The sequence below is a fragment of the Phodopus roborovskii genome, unplaced genomic scaffold (genome assembly GCF_943737965.1).
Source record: "Phodopus roborovskii unplaced genomic scaffold, PHOROB, whole genome shotgun sequence".
In the NCBI taxonomy this organism is placed as follows: Eukaryota; Metazoa; Chordata; class Mammalia; order Rodentia; family Cricetidae; genus Phodopus; species Phodopus roborovskii.
This window is the reverse complement of record NW_026126517.1, coordinates 24911088-24932141: the sequence shown is the minus strand read 5'-3', so window position 1 is coordinate 24932141 and position 21054 is coordinate 24911088. Positions and strand designations below refer to the sequence as shown.

The window sequence follows — 21054 nt, the reverse complement described above, 5'->3', positions numbered from 1 at the left end:
AATTGAACTTTCATTACTAACAAATCTCTCAAAATCTGGAACTGATGAATTAATTAATCCAGTTCTTGGTGAACACTCTTTTCAAAAAGATACTGTTAACCTCAAGTATGAATGCTTCATCATATCATCAGCATTTGTGTTACCATGTGTGGTAGCATGTCTGAAACAAGAGCCCTTGCAGTACAACCTAAACATCAGAGGACACATGTGTTAGGTGGTTGGGTGCAATAATGAAATTGACCTTAGACTACTTCTTTCAACACAAACACTGACAACAAGTTTATGCACCAAGGGTTCAGGACCAACAAGCCCTGATTCAAACCCAGGGTCAATTTATGGACTCCATTGTTGTTAATGACCCTGCAGGGAGACTAACACTAGAAAACCAACAGCATCCTTCGAACTAACAGATCATCTCCCAGAATGTGAAAATGAGGTAAGTCTACTCCATTGTCTTGTTGCACCTTGAGAAATTGCTCTCACTGGACTCTGAACTCCTGACTCTCCTTTGTCACATCAAGCAGAGATGGGTAGATAATAAAGAGACAGAGCATTCACTGCGCCCACACTTCCTGCATTATGAGGAACTGAACAAGCAGAGAAAAAGTAAATTACCCAAGAGATGTAAGTACAAGAACAAACATACAATTATAATCCTAGTACAGTGAGTAAGGGGCTCTCTAAAACAGGGATCAGCAAAATAAGACTCACAGTCCAAACCCAACAAAACTACCTGCTTTTGGGCAGTTCATAAGCTAAGGATAATTTTCCATTTCTGAACAGTTGAGAAATAATTCTGAGAAGAATATATCACAACACATGAAAATTCTATGTCATTCAAATCTCAATATCTATAAATAAAGTTTTATTGGAACACAGCCATCCTCATTCGTTTACATATTGTCTACAGCAGCTTTCACACCACAACAGCAGAGTGAAAGAGCTGTGAAAGAGACCGTATGGCCCATAAAGCCTAACATATTTACTATCTTGCCCTTTATAGAAAAAGTGTGCCAATCTGTGATGAGATAACACCTAATTTCTGAACCTTCGATGGCACATTCAGTGAGCTAGATCCATCTCCCTTCCTTCAAGTAATTCTGAGGCTTAATAATACAAAGACCTGCCCCAAAGAGATTTTTTTTTGCAATTAATGATAAATATTTTAAGCCAGAGGGTACAGTGTGAGCATTTTCAAACTGACAGCAAAGTTCTGTCCCTGGTATACACATGTAAGTTCAATACAATGTGCAATATTCTCAATTGTACAAGCTATGTTTCCATTAGCCAGATCTTATTTGATTTAGATGTAACGAAAACTGAATCAGGTAAGGGTTGCTAAGCCTATCTGGCTTTGGCAATCTACTGAAATTGGGATAATAAAGTCCAAGGTAGGTAATATTGAAGATATTTAAAAAGAAAACATGCTTATTTTCTATTAAAATGCCCACAATACTGACAATTAACTTATTATTCCTTCTAACAGAAAGGTCAGGTTGACGAAAACAGCACAACGAAATAGAAAGCCAGTCCTACATGGGGACAGTGAGGCTACATTCTAGAGAAGGTAAAATAGCCAGGTTTTTCCATGATACCAACATCTCACACATTTGGGGAAGAGGGGGACAACAGGCAAAATAATGACGCTCAAAACATTCTCTGACAAAATGCTGCACTAGATTTTTTTGCTCCAATAAAGCTGAATTCCCTCCCAGGAGTAGGAAGGGAAAGCTGTGTGGGCACACTACATTATTCACTTGCTGGCACTGCTGGGAGACTAGGTGGTCACCACCTCTGTCAACTTCACCTTTTGAGACTAAAAATGAAACGATGGCTCATTTCATTCTCCAGGTTTTATGAGATTACTGACATAAACACACAAGATATCAACTATTTTGATATGTCATGAAATACAGTATACTTAATATATTTATTAAAGGTGACAATTTTACAATGAAAAAATCTAAAATTGTGGTTTCTTCCTCCCCACAAATCCAACAGATTTGTGGTAGGTGGGTGGGATGGGAAGGGCCCACAGGAAGTTGCTGGTGACAATGCTGGATCTCAACAATGATTTTTACACTCCATAGCTCCTCCTTATTCAAAATCAAAGGAGCCAAGCAGCCTCATACTCAAAAAGAAAGGCAGACAGTTTGCCTAGTTCCCCATTTTCCATGATTTGGAAGATGTATAGCAAATTTGGCAATTAAGTCAGACAGGAAACCAAGAAGAATATAGTCATGGGAAAGGGAAGTATAAAAAGGTCCGTTGGCAGCTAAAGAGAAGTTATCTCAAAACTGAGCTTCTGTGGTTTCAGTGTTCAACTTCAGCAAGTCACATGCCTCACGTGTCAGTCCAGGTTATTCTCTTAAAAGTGCTACTGTGTGCGATCCTCAAAATATTACACCATCCATCAGCATAAGTGGGCCCATTAAACAATCTCAGGATAAGCCATTCAGCTGAGTGAAAACCCAAGCCTAACAATAATATAAAATGGGAACCAAATGATTTAAGGGCAAAGAGATTTTCTAAACTTGTCTTTAAGCAAACAATACTTTTTAAAACATTATTTTCTACCACCATAATAAATAAGTTCAAGCATGTATTAAGTACCCTGACAACATTAAGACTGGTCATAGTGGCACACCACATATAGAACTAGTAGTTGGGAGGTGGAAGCAGGAGGGGCATAGTGCAGTAGTTCAAGATCAACCTTGTCTGTATAGAGTTCAAGCCCAGCCTGGGCTTACAAGTCTGTCTTATGAAGGAAGAGAATGAAGAGGAAGAAGAGGAGGATAACTAAGAAATTGATCTGAAAAGATTATGGTTTGGGAGTGGGGCAGACAATTTAAAAGAGTATAATGAGATTCTATTTAGAGGTAATTTTTAAAAAGGACTGCAATGGGGTCTCTGAATCCATTTAGCATAAGATGGTGACTTGAATCACATCCACACATGTTGAAAACACTACCTTCAAAGTTTAAGTTAAACTGCATTTAATGGCTCAGTAAGAGTTTGCTATGCAAGCATGAGGACCCAAGTTCAAATCCCCAGGATTCACATAAAAAGTCTAATATGGCCTCTTGTACCTGTAACACTAGTGCTATCTGTCAGGGACAGAAACAGGGATTAATGAGCTTTGCTGACTACAAGCCTATCTCCAGGTTCCGAAAGGCATTGCCTCAAGACAATAAGATAGAGAGCAGAACACCAACATCTTCCTCTGGCCTCCAAGCACTTATGGGAATAGAAATCACTATACAGATATGTACACACATAGCTGGAAACACTTGTGAAACTTTTCAAAACTCATAGCTGAACATACAGAAGTGCTAAGATGCTCCCTTTCATCTAAGTCTTCCAAAGAGGTGGCAACACTTTCAGAACGGTGAGAAATGCAATTCCAGAGGCAAATCACAGACTATAAATACCACTTGCAATGGCACTCCTCCAATCACTGAGAACTAACATTGGTAGAGCAGACTGCTATGGGAATGTACACAGTTAATTCACTAATTACTGGAAAACAGCAGCATGTGACAAAAAAAGCACAGATCAAACTCAGAGGACCCAGCTTCTTGTCTTAGCTCTGATTGTCACTAAGCTATATATTCGACCTTGAGAAGGTCATTCAGCTGTTCAGTGCTTCAGTGTTTTTTGTTTTTTTTCCCCCTTTCTTCCTTCCTTCCTTCCTTCCTTCCTTCCTTCCTTCCTTCCTTCCTTCCTTCCTTCCTTTCTTTCCCTTGGTGTTGTCTTAACATAGAGTTTCACTGAGTAGTCCAGACTGGTCTGAACTTCTCATGTAGCCCAGGATTGCCTCAAAGTTATAGTGATCCTTCTGTCTCAGACTGCCCAGTGCAGAGATAAGCAACCACGACTATCTTTTCACATATTTTCTTATGTGAAACTGAGGGATATCTGCCTCATTAGTGTTATAAAGATTAAAGAAAAAAGCATAAGCTGTTGAAAACAGGGCTTGATACATGGGGTACATAGTGAATTTAATCCATACTCCTCCCATGGTTGCACCAATGTTCATCAAACATGACAATGTGCAAAAGCACACTAAATGGTGTTTCATAAGAGTGGTATAGGTGAGTGGTTTTTTAAGTGGTATATAAATAAGCTTCATACATTTTAATAATTGGGATTTTAATCTCAATATATATGAAAAAGATACAGCTCAACACATCTGTGATTTCATGGCCAACATCGATTTAGACAAGGTTGACTAGAAAAATAAATAAACTTAAAAGATAAGTGTTCTGCAAGTGATACTGGCAATAGAAAGATATTCTGAGAATATGAAAGAGAGAAGATGGGGTGCTTGACCTCAAAAAGCTTGTGGACCAAATGGTGTATGAATAAGAGTAAATAAATAAGGGAAACAGCTCAAGTAAGAGTTCAGAAGGTTATGTGTCAGTCCAGAAACATGGTGTTACGGACCATTCCTCTTGGCTCTTTCAACACATATCACATATACAAGCTCTTTAAAAATAAATGAGTTTAACAATTGTCGTGCTGAGTGTGTTATAAGCTGATTTGGAAGTCCTTGTGCAGTAGCATGTTAGGGATTTGTATGTTAAATCTTTTCTTTGAATTATCCAGGAAATCATTATTTTCTCACCTTCATTTTCTTTACAGGAAACTGAGAAAACAAAGGTTTCTGCTGGTTTAACAGCCAAATCACTCAAGACTCTTGGAGCAAGACATGGAACAATCTACTTAAAACTGTAAGATCCAGGACAGCTAAATGGCTTTAGAAAGCAGTGAGTACCATCCTGAGAGACCTTGCATGTGACAGGAATAAGCTGAATTTGCATTTGAAAATAGAGCAGAGCAAAGCAACACTCCCTTTCAAGGGAGATTGGTAGCAAAACAGAAAAGAAGAAAAAGACTTTGTATGTATTCCCTGGGAAAAACACGGGTGCCTTAAAGAAACCCAGGAGAGGCAGGCCTGTCTTCACAACCTGATGCATCTCAAGACAAAACAGGCCTCTTATCACCTCAGAATCCATGCCGGCTACTAACTTTTGCTTCTTTAATCTCCCTCAGAGTGGCCTTCTGTGTGATTCCCTCAACACATTTTAGCAGTACACCTGTCTGGTGTCAACATTCATCTATACATAGTACGAGCTTAAAATAAATAGCAAAAAGCTACAGGAAGAAAAAAAAAAAGTAACTGAAGCCACATGGAAAAGAACCAATGCCCAGCAACCAAGGGGCAGAGATGCTGGGGCGAGGGGGGTTGAGGGATATACAACTTAAAAGAAAAGTACCCACATCAGAAGAGAAGGGGAAATGCAGTGATATTCTCTAAAATACAGTGGGCCATGCTTCTACATATGACTCGAGAGCCTGTTAATGGCTAATTGGGTCCCTGTGTTAGCTAATAGGCAAGAAGAATATAGCTTCAAGACCATATCACAAGATCACTCTGACATATTGACATCCATTCTGACATGGCTACTGTATCGATTTCCTTAGAAGCTTTGCTTTTCTGCTGCCTCTCACCTGCGTAAGGCTAAGTAGAGAACTAGAGGAACTAAGACATTAACTGCTTATCCCACCATTAGCTTAGAAGATGCACAGAGTGTATACAACAACATCTATAAAGATAGGACTGGGGTTTAATGGCATTTCTAAGAATTTCTCAAATGAGAACGTTTGAAATATTAAAGAAATCCTATTTTCTTTAAATGCTGTAGTTGAATCTAGGCTGTGGACTTTTATCCTAGCTCTTTTGCTTTTTGTTTGTTTTAACTTGTTTGTCTACTGTCTTTAGTTATACTTCATACCAAGAGACAATAGCATGGGCATGAAACAAAAGGAACATGCTAAAAGCTCAGAAGGCCCCATATTCCCTAAATGGACAGGGGCATGGGTCCACAAACCCAGCAACAGATCTGCCTGGAGAAACACAAACCCCAGGGTCATTGCTACTAAACCAGCAGGGCAGCACAATGAACGCTGCCATCGATATGGCTATTCTACCTTGACTTTTGAATGTCAAAAATAATATGGACAGAATTGACTAAGCAGTCTCCAAGGTACTGCCTTTAAAATTTTTAACTTTATGGCCATTAAATATTGAACAGATAATTGGATTTATCCCCTTCAGTGCTTTATGGATGTACAAAGTACCTACCTTCTCCTGTTTTATTCAAATTAAAGTGCCTGCCCTGAGCGCATACCATAGCAGGCTCATGACAAGGAGGTTTCATCCTCTGCTTACCAACTCTTTGCTCTATTTGCCATGAGAGGGCAAAAAACACACCGGAGCCCACATTGACAGTTAAGGGCAAATTCATTGAGATTTGCTCCTAAACCTGAAGTCACTCCCCCTCATACCCTGTCCCCAAACTCCAGTTCACAGTGTGATCTGGCAGTCTATTAGCTTATCACAGAAAACCACAATCAGAATCCATCTGTCCTGTTGCTAATTACAACATTTAGAAATGCTCTTTACAACTGGATAGCTTATTGCTGCATTTAAAAATTGAGTCTGGAGAACACAGACATTCCAGTGCACCTTTAGAGGATTAGCCAAATGTAAGCCTAGACTGTGTGTTGGACAGGGAGAAAATACAGCCATGGAAAGGCTGTGCAATCCACGGCAGTGATAAGGTATTTCCGTCAAGTGTGACTAACACCTACAAACGTACAATCTGAAAATAACTCTGGTGGAGGTGCTAGTGGAAAGGGGTTAATGGAAATAATGTTTTCATTTGGAACAATATAAATCCACAACTGGCATTCCATTGGCCCATGACCTCCCCTTCCCCAATCCCTGTTCAAGTCATTTGCTAGTGTAATTGAAACCTTCTTTGAGAGTCTTTAGATTTCATTTCATGTTTTGAGGACAACGCAGCTAAAAGACATTTACCATCCATCTTTCTTAACATTCCTAATCTAAATAGAAGACTCAAATCCAAGACTGTGCCTTTGATGGATCGCTCACCTCCCTGTACAGTAGAGCTTAAAAAGGTCCTATTACAGCACTCAGAAGCCTCACAGAAAACACACATTCATACTCATTTTCCTCCCTACCACCTAACTGAGCGGCATATATTCATTCCTTTAAATGTGCTTTGAAAGGAAAGGAATTTCAACTAAAAAAAAAATTTTTTTTTTAAACTAAAGAATAGAGTAGAAACAAATGGCACATTAAATGCAGGTGGGAAAAAAAGGATCACAACATGACAGGCTAAAAATACTGAATTGTGTAAAAAGGATTTCCTGCTCTGGAATCAAACATGGAAGATTTGTCTCTGAGCTTTTCTGGTGTGTAAGGCCTCTTAATTCTGGTCTCTGTCTGTTAATATCTCTCAGGACTGAAACAGGCTGGAGATGTGTGCTGACTAGCCAATGTCATCAACATGACCATCCTAAGGGAAGTGCTTCTAAAGATAATCTCAATAATTCCCTTACATGCTTTCAAAGCTGCGTTTTATATTGATTGTTTGCCATGAAATGTACCCAAAGTCTATTTGATATAAACTTGGATAATTTTTAATTGCTTATGGGTAGGAAAATGTGGAAGATTAAAGAAAAATAGACACATTGGACATATATACAGCTAGAGGTTAACTGCATCAAGAAAAAAAATTTATACAGCTAGCCAGAAAACTCACGAGTACATATAGATAAAGCATTGATTTTATATGCATTTGATCCAGACTGTTTAATCAGCTGATCCAAGATAGCATCCTTTTCATATGCATGCCTAATTTCTTTGGTTTCTAAAAGGCACAACAGATAAGCAAAGCTGGCTGTCGACCCCACCTCAGTAACTCTATAGTACCTTTGTTATACAAACCCCCTATTTTTGTTTCGGTATTGAGACTACATAAAAAAGAAGAAGGTAAAACTGGGCACACTCAGTTATTAAGACTATATGTGTTACCCCTGAAGAAATTACCTGTTAGAACAAAAAAAAAAAAAAAGCAATTGAGAAGTTTGTTGCTGCCTTTGAATCTGAAAATCCAAATCTTCCCTGGAATACTGCTGCAGGTAAGCTGTTTGGCAGGACACTAAAGCACTCAGGACTAACTTCTGTGAGGCCATCAATCCATAAAGCCCAACTCTAATTTTGAGTAAGAAGCAGATGAAACCGTATCATGTGGGCAATGGTCACAAACTCCAAATATAACCAAGAAAACACAGAAATCCCATTATGACCCAAAGTCATGTCATGTGGAGTGAGGGTGTATCTGGGCTTTTATATGAAATATATTCTATGTCTTAGTATTTAAAAAGATGCAATCAAGAGCATGACTCTTGAAAAGAGTACATACTTATCTATCATTCAAAGGTGTTTGCAAAGATAAACCGTAGGGGTAGGAAATAGTGAAAGCCAATGACAAAAAAACCTAAGGCTATCTGCACTAATCAAGTGGGAAGAAGTACACTGAGAAAAGAAAGGGGGAGGAGAAGGAGATGAGAAAGAAAAGGGAAAGATCAGGTAATGATTTTAACTCTGAGAATGAATCATCCCTTTAAGAAATGATCAGCTCCTAGCAGTGATGGGCATTCAGGATTTTTCATCTAAAACGGTCCCCTTTACATTTTCATCACAGAAACATGGACCACAGAAAGCATGTGTCTCATCTACATGTACAAACAACAAAACTAATAAATCAGAATTGGGGAAAAATAACAACCCAAAATTGAAAACAAGAGGAAGTAAATGAATACAAATGTGCTTTAAATTAATAACTAACAGCTAGGGAGAAGACAAAGAAAGAACCAAAGTTAGGATTTCAGCATTCCACTCATTCATGGAAGGCATATGGCAAATATACCCTAGGCTTTAAAATGCTGAGTTTCTGTTGTGACATGGGTAAAGCAATTGTGAGCCTATCACTAAATGTGATACAGGGCTGAATAAATGTGCAGGAGCTGGGGATTTCACCAAGGAAGACAGAGGGGCTGGAACAGTGACTCAGCAATTAACAGCAGATACTGCTATTGGAAGAGACCCAAGTTCAGGGTCCAGAGCTCAAGGCTAGTGGCATCTCACAGGAGTAGAGATAGTTTGGACTAGAAGTACTACTGTGGATTTATGATTCCTAAAATGTGTGCATCGTGTGTATGCGATCTTGTTTTTAATGATTCCTAAATGCACCTACATGGGAACCCCCAGTTTGTAACACCTAATAGTCCAAGAACAGTTTCGAATACTATTTTCCTTTAAAAAGAAGCAGAATTCCCCAGAGATGTTTCATTGCAAAGCCATGGCAGACAGGACACAAGATGAGCCTAGAACATTTCTAGACAAGAAAAAGAAGTTATACTTCAAAGGCAGGAGCAGGTCAAAAAGGAAACAAAAACCAAGATGAATGGTTCCTATTGCTTCAGTCTAAAGGAATATGACTACCTTAATCATTTTAGCAACATTAAATATAAATTATTAAAAATGGGTCTACTTACACATGGTGGCACATGCTTGTATTCCCACCATTTAGAAGGCTGAGGCAGGAAAAGGAGAAAAGGTGTGTGTGTGTGTGTGTGTGTGTGTGTGTGTGTGTGTCTGCCTGCCTGCCTGCCTATGTGCATGCCCACACACTTGTGCATGCATATGTGTCCTATATGTCAATACAAGTATGTCCTCAAACCAAAGAATGGCCACTATTGACTACTAATAAGTGCTGATGAGTGCTGTGGTTGTGAAGCCACTGCAGGAAAGACAAGCAAAAGTAAGGATCATCAATGAATATTGTATCTACAGAGAAATTTTTAATGGGATAATATATTTACATATGTTTACTTACCAGTTATTATGAAATATATTCAATAAACAATAGGAAATCAAATGATGCCTTGACCATATATACAAATTAATATCACCAACACAATGCACAAAGACACTGGGAGATACCCCCCACTTCAGGATTACTATGACTGGGGACACAGACTCGATCTGCTCAGATCAGATAAACCCAAATGAGGAATTTCTGCACAAAAGGAGTATGAAGCCGACTCTACTTTTTATGGCAAAATCATATCTGACAAAGAAACTCAAACACTAAAGGAAACTGTGAAGACAAACAACAACCTGGTTCAGCACGTTATTCCAGACTGGATCTTGTGCTATACAGGACTTTATTAGATCAAGTGGCCAATCTGATGTATAGATAAAAAATTAGAAAAATACATCACTGCTATGATTAAGTGCCTAAAGCTAACCATTGTGTTGTAATTGAATGAGGAAATGTTGCTCTTTGGAAATGCACTTTTAAGTATTTGGAGGCAAAGGGGCTTGATGTGTGCAACTTATTTTCAAATGGTCCATGGGTGGGAGGTAAACAGTAAAAGAGAAATAGGAAGAATGGGAGGGTGAGACTTTATGAAGGACAAAGCACTGGACTGAGGCACCTGTAAGAAGTGAGCCCTGTCAATGGAATACTGACATTCTTTTCACTACTGCTGCAACTTTCCCCTATATTTAAAACCCTGCTTCAAACACAAAGGTGTTCAGTGTCATAGTATATTACAAATCTCAACCTTGTTTCAGTGAACAGTGCATGTGTCCAATAAATATACACAACAGTGTTTGTCACGTACTGTTAATGAGACCAAAGTATGAAAGTGCATGTACTTTAACTAACACAATAGTTATCTCGATTGTCTCATGTGAACTCAACAAAACAACAAGCAGTCTCTCAATGTGTTTAGAAAAATTCATCACAATTGGAAATACAACATACAATCAAGATAAAAACAACGGTAAAATATATGGCACTTGCAATATGACCATAATTAATCACAGAAAAAGCTAGAAAGAAATTCAGGAAAATATCAACACTGGACACCCCCACCTCCACCCCAGAAATGGTTTGTGAGCACTTTTCCCTTCTTTCAGTACTCTAAACATATAATGTTACAATTAAAAAAAAAAAAATCAACTTCCTTCCTAAAATATAAAATACTAAGTCAAAGTAAACAGGAAGAAGTTACTCCTTGCTAAATAAACAGCTGCACTGTGACTGTCCAGCTGTCTACTCTAAGGTACTTGGAGTCCTAGCGATGGGAAAGTGTAGAAGGAAGCCACACTTGAAGCTGGCTTCGCCTCGGGGTCATTCGAGATGCACACTCCACATTCATGTGCCACTGGCACTTCCCTCCTCATTCTTTTCCTTGATTTTTGGTTTACCCATCCATTTGCATCTACCTTTTCTCTCCCTACTAAAACTCCTCTCATGCCCCCCCCCCCGTCCTCTCCCTCTTCTCCTATAATTAGTTATATTTTATACCACCACCACCAGCACCCACACACACATCTTCTGAGTCCAACTAGCATTCCTCTTATTTGCATGTGTTTAGGGCTAAACACATAGGACTGGGGTGATCTCCTAAAGCAACCACAGATTACTTGTAACTCTACGGGTGGGGCCTTATGAAATTTTCCTCCTCTCATGTTAGCATGTCAGCTGGTATGGCCTTTACAGCTCTAACCACACTATTAAGAGTCCATGTGTGCCCCATCCTTGTCCTGACCAGTAGTCATCCCAGTCTTGGGGCTCTTGAAACCTAGGCTATCTGAGGACAATAAGATCCCCACCTGCTTGTTCCTACCTCAAGGGAGGAAGAAGAGCAGCAGGGTACTTATAATGGTCTGCCCACCCTTGCTCAGATGTTCAAAACTATAACTGAAATTCTCCAATCATTTCCCAGCTGGGAGACATGGTGCTCATCAGGTCAACCTGAACAGCCCTGCCTTACTAAAAGGTACCCAGGGTACCTGTCTGTACAGAGAGTTCATTGTGACACTCAGTGAGAGACAAAAGGGACAAGGAGACAAAAAGAGAAAGGTAGGGATCTTGAGGAGAGACAGAGAGAGGATAAAGAGAGGAATCATGCATTAAAGTAGGTGGTATTGACCAGATGTAAATGTTTGAATAACAGGAAGAAAAAATTAAATAGGCCCCCACTAACACTGTCAAAGGGGACAGGTACCATGTGTGACAAAGGAGAAAGTTTATAGATTAAATAATTATTACTGTTCAATTGCTGTTGAAGACACATACATACCTCTGCAAGCATTTAATTATATTTATTTCTTAATGTACTCTGGTTTGAGTAATCTTCAACTTGCATTGAATCTCATAAACTCAGCCAATGAAATAATTAAAATTCTTTTGCCAACTTGATTTGGATGAAAAAGTCAAACACTTCATTTAAAATTTATGTGAGGCACATTCATAAGAATATACTAATTTCTCATTCAGATTTCCAATAGAATCCACTTAATGACTCCTGATAGTAAAGCAATGGGAGCACATAGAACAGTCATATAATCGACAATAGAACAGTCATACAATCAAAAATTACCCAAAGTTCCTGTCAGGGTTATGAATCAACAATTATCTCCAAACTTGTAAAGGAAACCAATGTGCAATAGTGTCTAAAAAAAAAAAAAAAATCACGCAACCTGTATGCACTATGCTATGAAAAAAATGAGTACAATTAGACATACAATTTAGAGAATTCATCAATTTGAATGAACAAAAATAGAGAACTTCTCTATGGACCTGTGTTCCTTTTGAAGGCAACACAACTCTCGAGCTGTATAGTTTGCTGCTGTTTCTTCTGTGTATTCATGTTCTTTATTAGGAAAATGGTTACAATAGTCTTTTAGACCTGAGTGATGAATGGTAAAGCAACTGGGCTCCATTCTGAAACATGAATGGCCTTGGAACACAACACCATAAACCAACAGCAATGATTATGCCAGAGAAGAAACTGCCACTGACATTAGCAACTTCTAAAAAATGAAGCAGGCAATGGAAGAAATAAAGGAAAAAGAGGGAAAAGGGAAGGGGGAAGATGGAGGAAATCCAGACATATAGTAACAAAAATATAAAACTCCCCCTCATCACTACTCTTGCTTTCCCTGGAAGCACAGTGTCATTAGGACAAGGCAGACAAATAATTTGGACAAGTGGTGAACAAAACTTATTCCTGTTGTACATTTCCCCTCTCCAAACTGAACTCACATATGCACACCTTCTTTTACAGCTATGCACATTCTGACCTAAACAGCCACAAATTTCCACCCTGCTGTAGCAGCTGGAAAGGCCAAGTGAAAGGCAGTTCCACTGACCTCTTGGACAGGAAGACTGCTCCAAAACCCTGCAGCAAGACAAACAGGTATCCAGGTAAACCCAGGTAATGTGTCTTCTACAAAACAGAACTTGAATTACAGAGAACAAAATCTGATTTTTAAAAATCAAGTGAAATAACTAGTTCAGAGTGAGACTGCCAGAGGAGCAAATATTTCTACACTAGTAAAAACAACCAATGGAACCTTCTAAAGTTAGTCTCTTCATGGCCACTCCTGACTGTTCACTTTCCCCTAATTCACTGATCTCTCTTATTTTTTATTTTTCCACAGTTCCTATCACCCATAAAATACTGTTTAGTTTGTCCTTTTATTATGTCATTTGTTCATTCCTTAACTCCTCTAAACCATAGAAGTTCTCCAATGCCAGGAACATAATAGATACTCAATAAATGTGTGGTAAATGAACACACCATTCAGTAAGCTAAAGATTACTCAAGCTCTTCTAACTTAAGTAGGAAAGGCAAAAATTAGATACAGAATTTTTAAAAAGCAGAATAAACAGATATGTTCACTCTCAAAAGCCTATTTACAGTACACAGGCACATAGAGACAGACAGACAGACAGACACACACACACACACACACACACACACACACAGAGAGAGAGAGAGAGAGAGAGAAGAAATTCTTAAATATTTGTTCAAAAATAAGTACAGAACCTAAGCAATCACAAGAAAACCAAATGTTAAGAAATATTTAAGGAAAATAACTTCCCCAATAATACAATCAATAGCAAACACAATTTAAAATTTTATTTCCCCTGGACACTTATCATACACTTTTTAAAAAATGAAAATTTCCAAACACACCAACAGTAGAAAACAGTTAATCCCAGCCAGATGTTAAATAACACAACCATCCTAGCCCTCCCAAGAAGGTGCAGGTGGAAGGAACAGGGTCATCCTTGGCTACATAATAAGTTGGAGTCCAGCCTAAATACCAGAGATCTTGACTCAAAACAACGGTGATACATTCTATACAAAGTCATTTGTAATCAAATAGGAATTAAAAGCAAAATAATGTCCTTATCTCTAACTGAGACATTTGAATAGTGAAACATTACTCTCAAAAATTGTTGAATTACAAAGATTAAATACAAAGATGTTCATCATAGCATTGCATACAGGAATGAAATGGGGGGGGTGATGTACAAGTTTTAAAAAAAAGGTGTACAATCAATTACTATACATCAGGAAATAGCTGTATGACCTTCAGATGTATACTTAGAGCATTACCGCAGCGATGGATAGTTCTGAACAGTACTGTGTTAAGTAACAAAAGTGAAATCAGTCTTAGTCGATGGAAAGCAGGAGTATTCCTATCATAGAACAAGGCAGAGGCAGAGGGCAACCAAGAATCAAAATCTTGGCTGGGCAGTGGCGGTACACACCTTTAATAACAACACTCAGAAGGTAGAGTGAATTGGTGAGTTCAAGGCCAGCCTATTCCACATATCATATTCCAGAACAACTAGGGCTACAAACTGGCATCCATTTTTTGTTTTTGTTTTTCTTTTTTCTAAAGAGAAAAAGAACTCAAGGACATTCTTGCCTACATAAAAGGTTAAAGGAAGCCTGGGCTATATGAGCCCGCATCTCAAAATACATATACTACCACACACGGTATGTATGTTTTTTTCCTTGAACGCTCGTGTGTGTGTGTGTGTGTGTGTGTGTGTGTGTAAGTACCATCAATAAAAGAAATAGGATTATAGGTGAATTTTATACTCTAAACTTTATTTTTAAAGATATTGTCCTTAATTAAACAATATACTTTTATAATCAGAAACAATTTGAATATTCATAATTTAGGATAAAATATACTCAAGGTTGCCATTATTAGCAAGAAAATAAAATACCAAAAGTAAAGTCTTGTGGGGTGGGGGGGCAAGTGTTAATATCTGAAAAGATAGACTTGTTCTAAGAAACAGAAAACTCCATTCCCCTTAAAAATAAAAGTAACAGAAAGTAAGACACAGCTCTAAACAGCTTCTGGGTCCTTTTCATGCAGAATCAAATTATTAAGATCTTCTTTTCAAATTCAATGTAAAATCTGGCAAGAAATCTGCAGACAAGGAATCTTACTAGTTTTAGTTCCTAAGCAACACATCCATGAAAGAACAATGAAACTAGAAAATAGAGTGTGCACTAAGGTGCTGGCTCAGTGGGGAAAAGAGCCTCTAGCAAGCACAAGGTTCAGAGCTCAATCCCCAGAATCTACATAAAAAAGTCAGGCATAGTGGTATGTGCCTGTAACCCCAGCACTAAGGAGACAGAGAAGAGCAGAACCTTGGGGCCTCACTGGCCAGTCAGCCTAAACCTCCAGGTCAATGAAGATATCCTGTCTCAAAAGTATGGTAGCATTCAAGAGGAAGGACACCAGTCTATTCCCTGATGTCTACACACTCATACTTGCGTATGCATCAACACACAAAGCAAAAGGAAAATAACTACAAAGCATTTATGACATTAGCACCATCTTTACCTTGAATATATACTAGAAATCAGTGTTAATTAATGAATTTTGCAATGACCAGCCAGCAATAAAGTCAGCAACAACAATGATAAATCATGAGGCAAAGGGAGGCAGAGAGAGGAGGCAAGGAAAGGAGAGAGAGGAGGTGGAAAGGGAAAACAAAACCCTTTATGGGGTGAGAAGAAAATCCCAGCAAGTTCAGGGAGGCTCTTTCCCACGCAGGCATGCAAACAACACAGGATGGTGGTGGTGCTCTCAGCCCCAGATCTGGACTTAACATCTGCACACGATCTTTGGAGGATACAAGGCAATGTCAACAGAAGCAAGAGCATCCTTTGCCATCATCTGACAACTCCTGCTTCACGGAATTACATCAGATCTCTGTCTAAATCAAGTTTTCAGGGCTAGTCAAAGATTTGGTAAAAGAGAGCGTGAAGCAAAAGTAAGAAAATTCCGGTAAATCTGTTACTTTTCTTTCAAGTTCAAATATATTTCTTAAGGCTAAACATCCTAAGCAAGACACTCAAATTCCAACACTTCTCTTTATAACCTTTGCTTTGTATCTAGCTCCAGAGGGAAAATTGTGTTTACAAGAACACGAGACACGTGAAAAGCAATAACCAAGATAAATGAAAACCGGCTGGGCTAAGTTTTAGTCAGAACTTTATTGCAAAGGACTTGGTTTTATGAGATGAAGAAATCTACTTGTGCTCGCCTCCTCTAGCGTTACACTTTGAAAAACAAAACATGATTAAACTATTCTTTTAATGTCATCACATCGTTTACAACGAGCGTAAGGAAAACAGTTTGCATGTAGGCAGAGTACACTACAGAGGAATTGTGTGGTGTGGCACCCAATGTCGGAAAGTAAAGGCTCTATTTCCAGTGTTGGCCAAGTCACCAGCGCAGACTTTTCCCTACCAGCCTCTGGGGTCTGCTGTTGTTGCATGTCTGCTCCTTGGTGTTTTTCAAGCTGTAATTCAAAATCTAAAAATGTAAAGCAATTTTTTAAAAGAGATCATCTCTTTTATATTCAAAGTGTCAGAATCATTTGGTTTTTTTCATGGTGTGAACTCCAGAAAGAGGAAATGGGAGTTCTGGGGAGAGTCTCCATGAAGTAGGGAGGGTCATAGCTGATGCAGAATCTCTAGTGCACCCATGATGTGTTCACATACCCTAACTGGCAGGCATTACAACACAGAAACCTGCAGCTGAACAAACTAAACTGCATACTAGAGTCACCTGGAGATCATTTAAAAAAAAACCCAGAAGCCTAAACAAAGCACCTTTTAAACTATTACATAACGATTTTTGGAATACAATAAAGAATCTGCTTTGGGGGGGGGTGCTCCTCCCACCAAACAAATTTTCCTCATGTTGGAGACCTCCCAAAACTGTGAACCCAGACAATTGGATGGAGAAAGAAAAGGTGGGGAGAAGTAATAATCATCAACCCAGTGAATACATCTTTCTGCTCTGTAAAGAAAGTCATCTCCATACCTTAATGCAAAGACTTGGTGCAGCTAATTTTCCAATTACGCATACTATTTAAACATGGCTCACATCTCTTCCTCATCACACAGCATTTTCTTGTCCCTCGAGTTCTTCCTATACTTATATGCTTTTGAAAACCACTTCTGGTGCATGCATCCCATTTGTATGGAATATGACAGTCAAAGTATTCACAGTGCACATAGCACCACCTGTGCACTTAGCTTAACTCTACAGAGTTCTTTGGAAGAGTGAGATTATTTTTGTGCCATACAAATGGTAGAATGTCCCAGATACCAGATGATGGAGCCCCTGAGAGACCATAATGGAAATGTGCTTATGAACACTACAAAATTTGGCTTCAGAGACACCTCTGGGTTTGGCAGAGCTTCCGCAGACAAAGGAGAACAGTGGGGCTGTGGCTACTAAGCACAGTGGTCTAGGCAAAGGGTACAAGGCAGGAAGCATGTCCTGACATTTACAGTCACATTAAATTGAATCAACAAGTCTTCTAATAGGAAAAGGGAATGCAGAGTGGTCTACCTATTTATGTAGCAGAAAAATGGATGTGCTTCAGTGGTATAGCATAGGATTAAGCAAACTATGACAACTTTTCAAAACATAAGGTCCGGCTATGGAACACATTTTCCTCAGTGTTAGCTTCTGTCATGTTGGGTCATTCAACAAGATTTATGATAGGGCAACCTTTGGCGAAGCATCACTTAGCTAAACATTTTCCGAAGATACAGGTAAAGGAAACAGGATACTGCAGAAAAGATCGACACGATTAACTTGGCAGTTCTCTTCCATCCTACATTCTGCTCTGCCTCTACCATGCAGTGAAGTCAAAACACATCTGTGACAGAATAACTCCCCTGGCAACTGGCTGACATCATAAACACCAGATTAAGACTTGGCTGCAAAGCCAGAGATGATGGGCTGGGAAGAAAGAGGCTATAATTCAAGCAAATCTCTTCCATAATAGCGATGTGAATACTAAACATTACTGGCCAAGAAAATTGCTTTGTGTGTAAGTATTTTCTGTTTTGAAGTTTGCCCCAGTGTGAAAGTCTCTCTGTAAGTCAGAACCTTCATATTATTTAATGTACTGCTCTGTATTTAATAATCTTAGGCTTCAGACATTAGTCTGTTACCATGGGAATGACAGTAGCACAAATACAGGATTATGGCTATCATGCAAGAGAAAAGAAATTATGAATAAGCCTCGTTATGTTCAATAATTAGCAGCTACATGGAAAAAAACAAAACCATGAATTTAGGTTGATGCATTTATTTCAGTGTTTGAATAAAACTCTGAGTGTGTTATTGCTTTAAAATGAGATTCCAACCAACTGCAAAAAAGTCCTTGACTAACAGTTGTTCCTGGGGAGTACAATTTAAGAGCCCACTCTGTCCATCATTCTTAGTTCTTTTCCTGCAAAAGGCTTGGAGCTAATAGTAATACACAACATCCAAAAATGGACCCTGCTATCTTCAACCAGCATATTAGAGGGAGCAACTGTGAGCACTCTGGCCCCTCTACCTTGGAATAGCTTCCAAGGAGAGGCTGTTTCCCACAGTGGAGGGAATGGACATGGAGACAAAGAATGCCAACAAAAGGCACAAGGCCTCTCCCCAACCAAAACAGGACTGAAGAAGCAGCCTGCATTCGAGAAAGCAACCACCAAACTGACACATAGCCTCATGCAGGCCTTTCTTCTCAGAGACTCTATCTTTGAAGGGGAACAGCAGAATGTGAAAGTTTCATTTGAATCAGCACATGAGCCATTTAGTGCAAGACTTTCTCTCTAAAATGAGAGGTCACTGTACTGTATTGTTTACATGAATAGCTTTAAAAAATTGTGCATTTATTGTGCAGGGACTTTATTAGTAATTTCAGGGAAGATGGACAAAATTGGGGATAAAGACTGAGACAACCAAGCCAATAGAATCTAGACTTAGAGTTCCTAAGTCTCATCACCAAGGCTTCCTTGAATATGCACAGATGAATCGTATTTCTGGACTCTGGGTTTCCTGTAGAATCACCTCTCTACAACAAGCATTCCTCATTATCCAGGCTAAATCAGGCAGCAAGAACAAAACTGTTACCACTATTAAACCAGGAAACATTCCACTAAGATCAAACACCATGGTACTTTCTGATGCCAAAGTCCCCTCTCCCATGGGCTTTTTGCATTCTATGCCAATGGCACAAAACATCATTGGAAGGAAGTAATTTTAGAACGTTCTGTCCAAATTAACTGGTCTTCAATAGGCTCTGATTAAAATATAAAGGGCTTTTAAAATAATTTGAAATGATTCACTGGAACTAATTTGGAGATATTTTAATCTCTAAAAGTGCAATGAACTGTGGTCTCCCTTGGCCTCAGCCTCTCCATAGGCCTTGTTGCTGGGTTGAAGCACACGAGCTAAAACACTAGTGCTTGTAATTCCCCAGCCTTTCACAGACTCATGTCTTACAACTCAGGAACAACTCGCTTCCACTTCCAAAATTCAGGCTGTTCATGCTTCTGCTGATCAGTGAAAACTGCTCATCTGTTTACAAGGCCAGACTGTAAGATTATTCTGAACACAACAATGTGACAAGTATTTAAAGAATTGCACTAGATAAAACCATTCTCATCTTACATTCTTCACTCATTTGTATAAATCCCATTTTTGATGAAACAAAGGCATTCTTTTCCCAACATACTTTTCGAAGATAGTCACTGATTCTTCAAAGGCCACTTGTGAGACAACACCTAAACCCACCTGAAGTGGGCTTTTTTACTGTAGCTAGCAAGTTCAAGGACATGTTTGCTACTTGGAAAGGGCCTCTTTAGACCCACTACAGATTCCTTTACAAAATCCCTGTGTGCCTGGATTCCGAGATTCTCAGAATCTCAGACAAAGACACTTGACATTCCAGACACAGAGTCAGTCTCCATTTGCCAACACTGTAGAGCTCACTGTCACTAGACATCTTGATAAAAATGGGGCTGGAAAGAAAGAAGGAACTAGAACTGTGTTCTGAAACAACGATTAAGTCCTCCTGGGATACAGTAGACATCACTGTACCTACATAAAACTGGAAAAATTGAGAAAGGAAAAAGCTACAGCCAAACTTCTACATAACTAACAATGGAGAGCAGAGTTTCCAATAAGTCAGCTCCAAAATCCAAGTTCCTTCTGCACCACCCTTGAGATCTGGCATTCTTATGATCAGAGAGATCCCTGCCTTTTTACTCCTATGAAGAATCTCAGAGTGCGCTCTTATGTAAAACAGGTAATAGGAAGAGGCAAATGACTTCCAGAAAATTACCTAAGTTCTTATTGCAAGGCAGCCCCTTGCCCACAGCAGCACGACACACATGAAGACTAGGACTTACTACCATGGTAGCAGAGGCAGGATGGAGTCTTAAACGTGTATCCGCTCTGACACTGTGGTAACCAAGCATTAGACTGTCACTTACCTAAAAGAAAGAGGAGAGAAAACACTATTATTGTAAATGTAGGGAGAGACTCCTCACAGGCTTTATACCTGCTGAAAACATTAAAAGACACCTTCATTTTATAATCAGCACACCCCAATTCCAGTGGCAGAGTCTTTTTTTTCTTTTAAATCTCCCAATTTTGCATTCTCTGTTGCTAGGTGTTTAAATTCCATTCTTTTTCTCACTTTAACCTGGAACAGCCTGTATCTTTTTGAGATGAAGGAACATTTTTTAAAAATTGATGAATCCTCTGTCCAGAAAATTACACAGACACCTCTTTCCATGTAAGTTCTATGGTTCACTGTCCTCCACAGTCTCCCCATTGACCTTATGATGAACACCTGTCTGACAGGAGACAAGATGAGATTATTTCTGAATCTACAATACAATTCAAATTTGCATCAGAACCCCATATAAACCTTAAATTCCTGAGCTGGGGAGATGGCTCCATCAGTAAAGTACCTGCTG

General features: G+C 39.0%; 1 protein-coding gene across 12 annotated transcripts in view; it reads right to left on the bottom strand.

Moving 5' to 3' along the window:
• Cadm1 (cell adhesion molecule 1) overlaps nt 1-21054 on the bottom strand; it is a 320371-nt gene that overhangs the window by 198185 nt on the left and 101132 nt on the right. For 6 of the 12 annotated variants that reach the window (XM_051197340.1, XM_051197342.1, XM_051197347.1 and 3 more), the window contains exon 1: nt 20415-20502. The exons of the other annotated variants lie outside the window; for them this stretch is intronic. In XM_051197340.1, the coding sequence (XP_051053297.1) occupies nt 20415-20487 (73 nt within the window). In that variant the 5' untranslated portion in view covers nt 20488-20502. Of the gene's footprint in view, nt 1-20414; nt 20503-21054 lie in introns of those variants that run through there. 12 annotated transcript variants of the gene reach the window in all.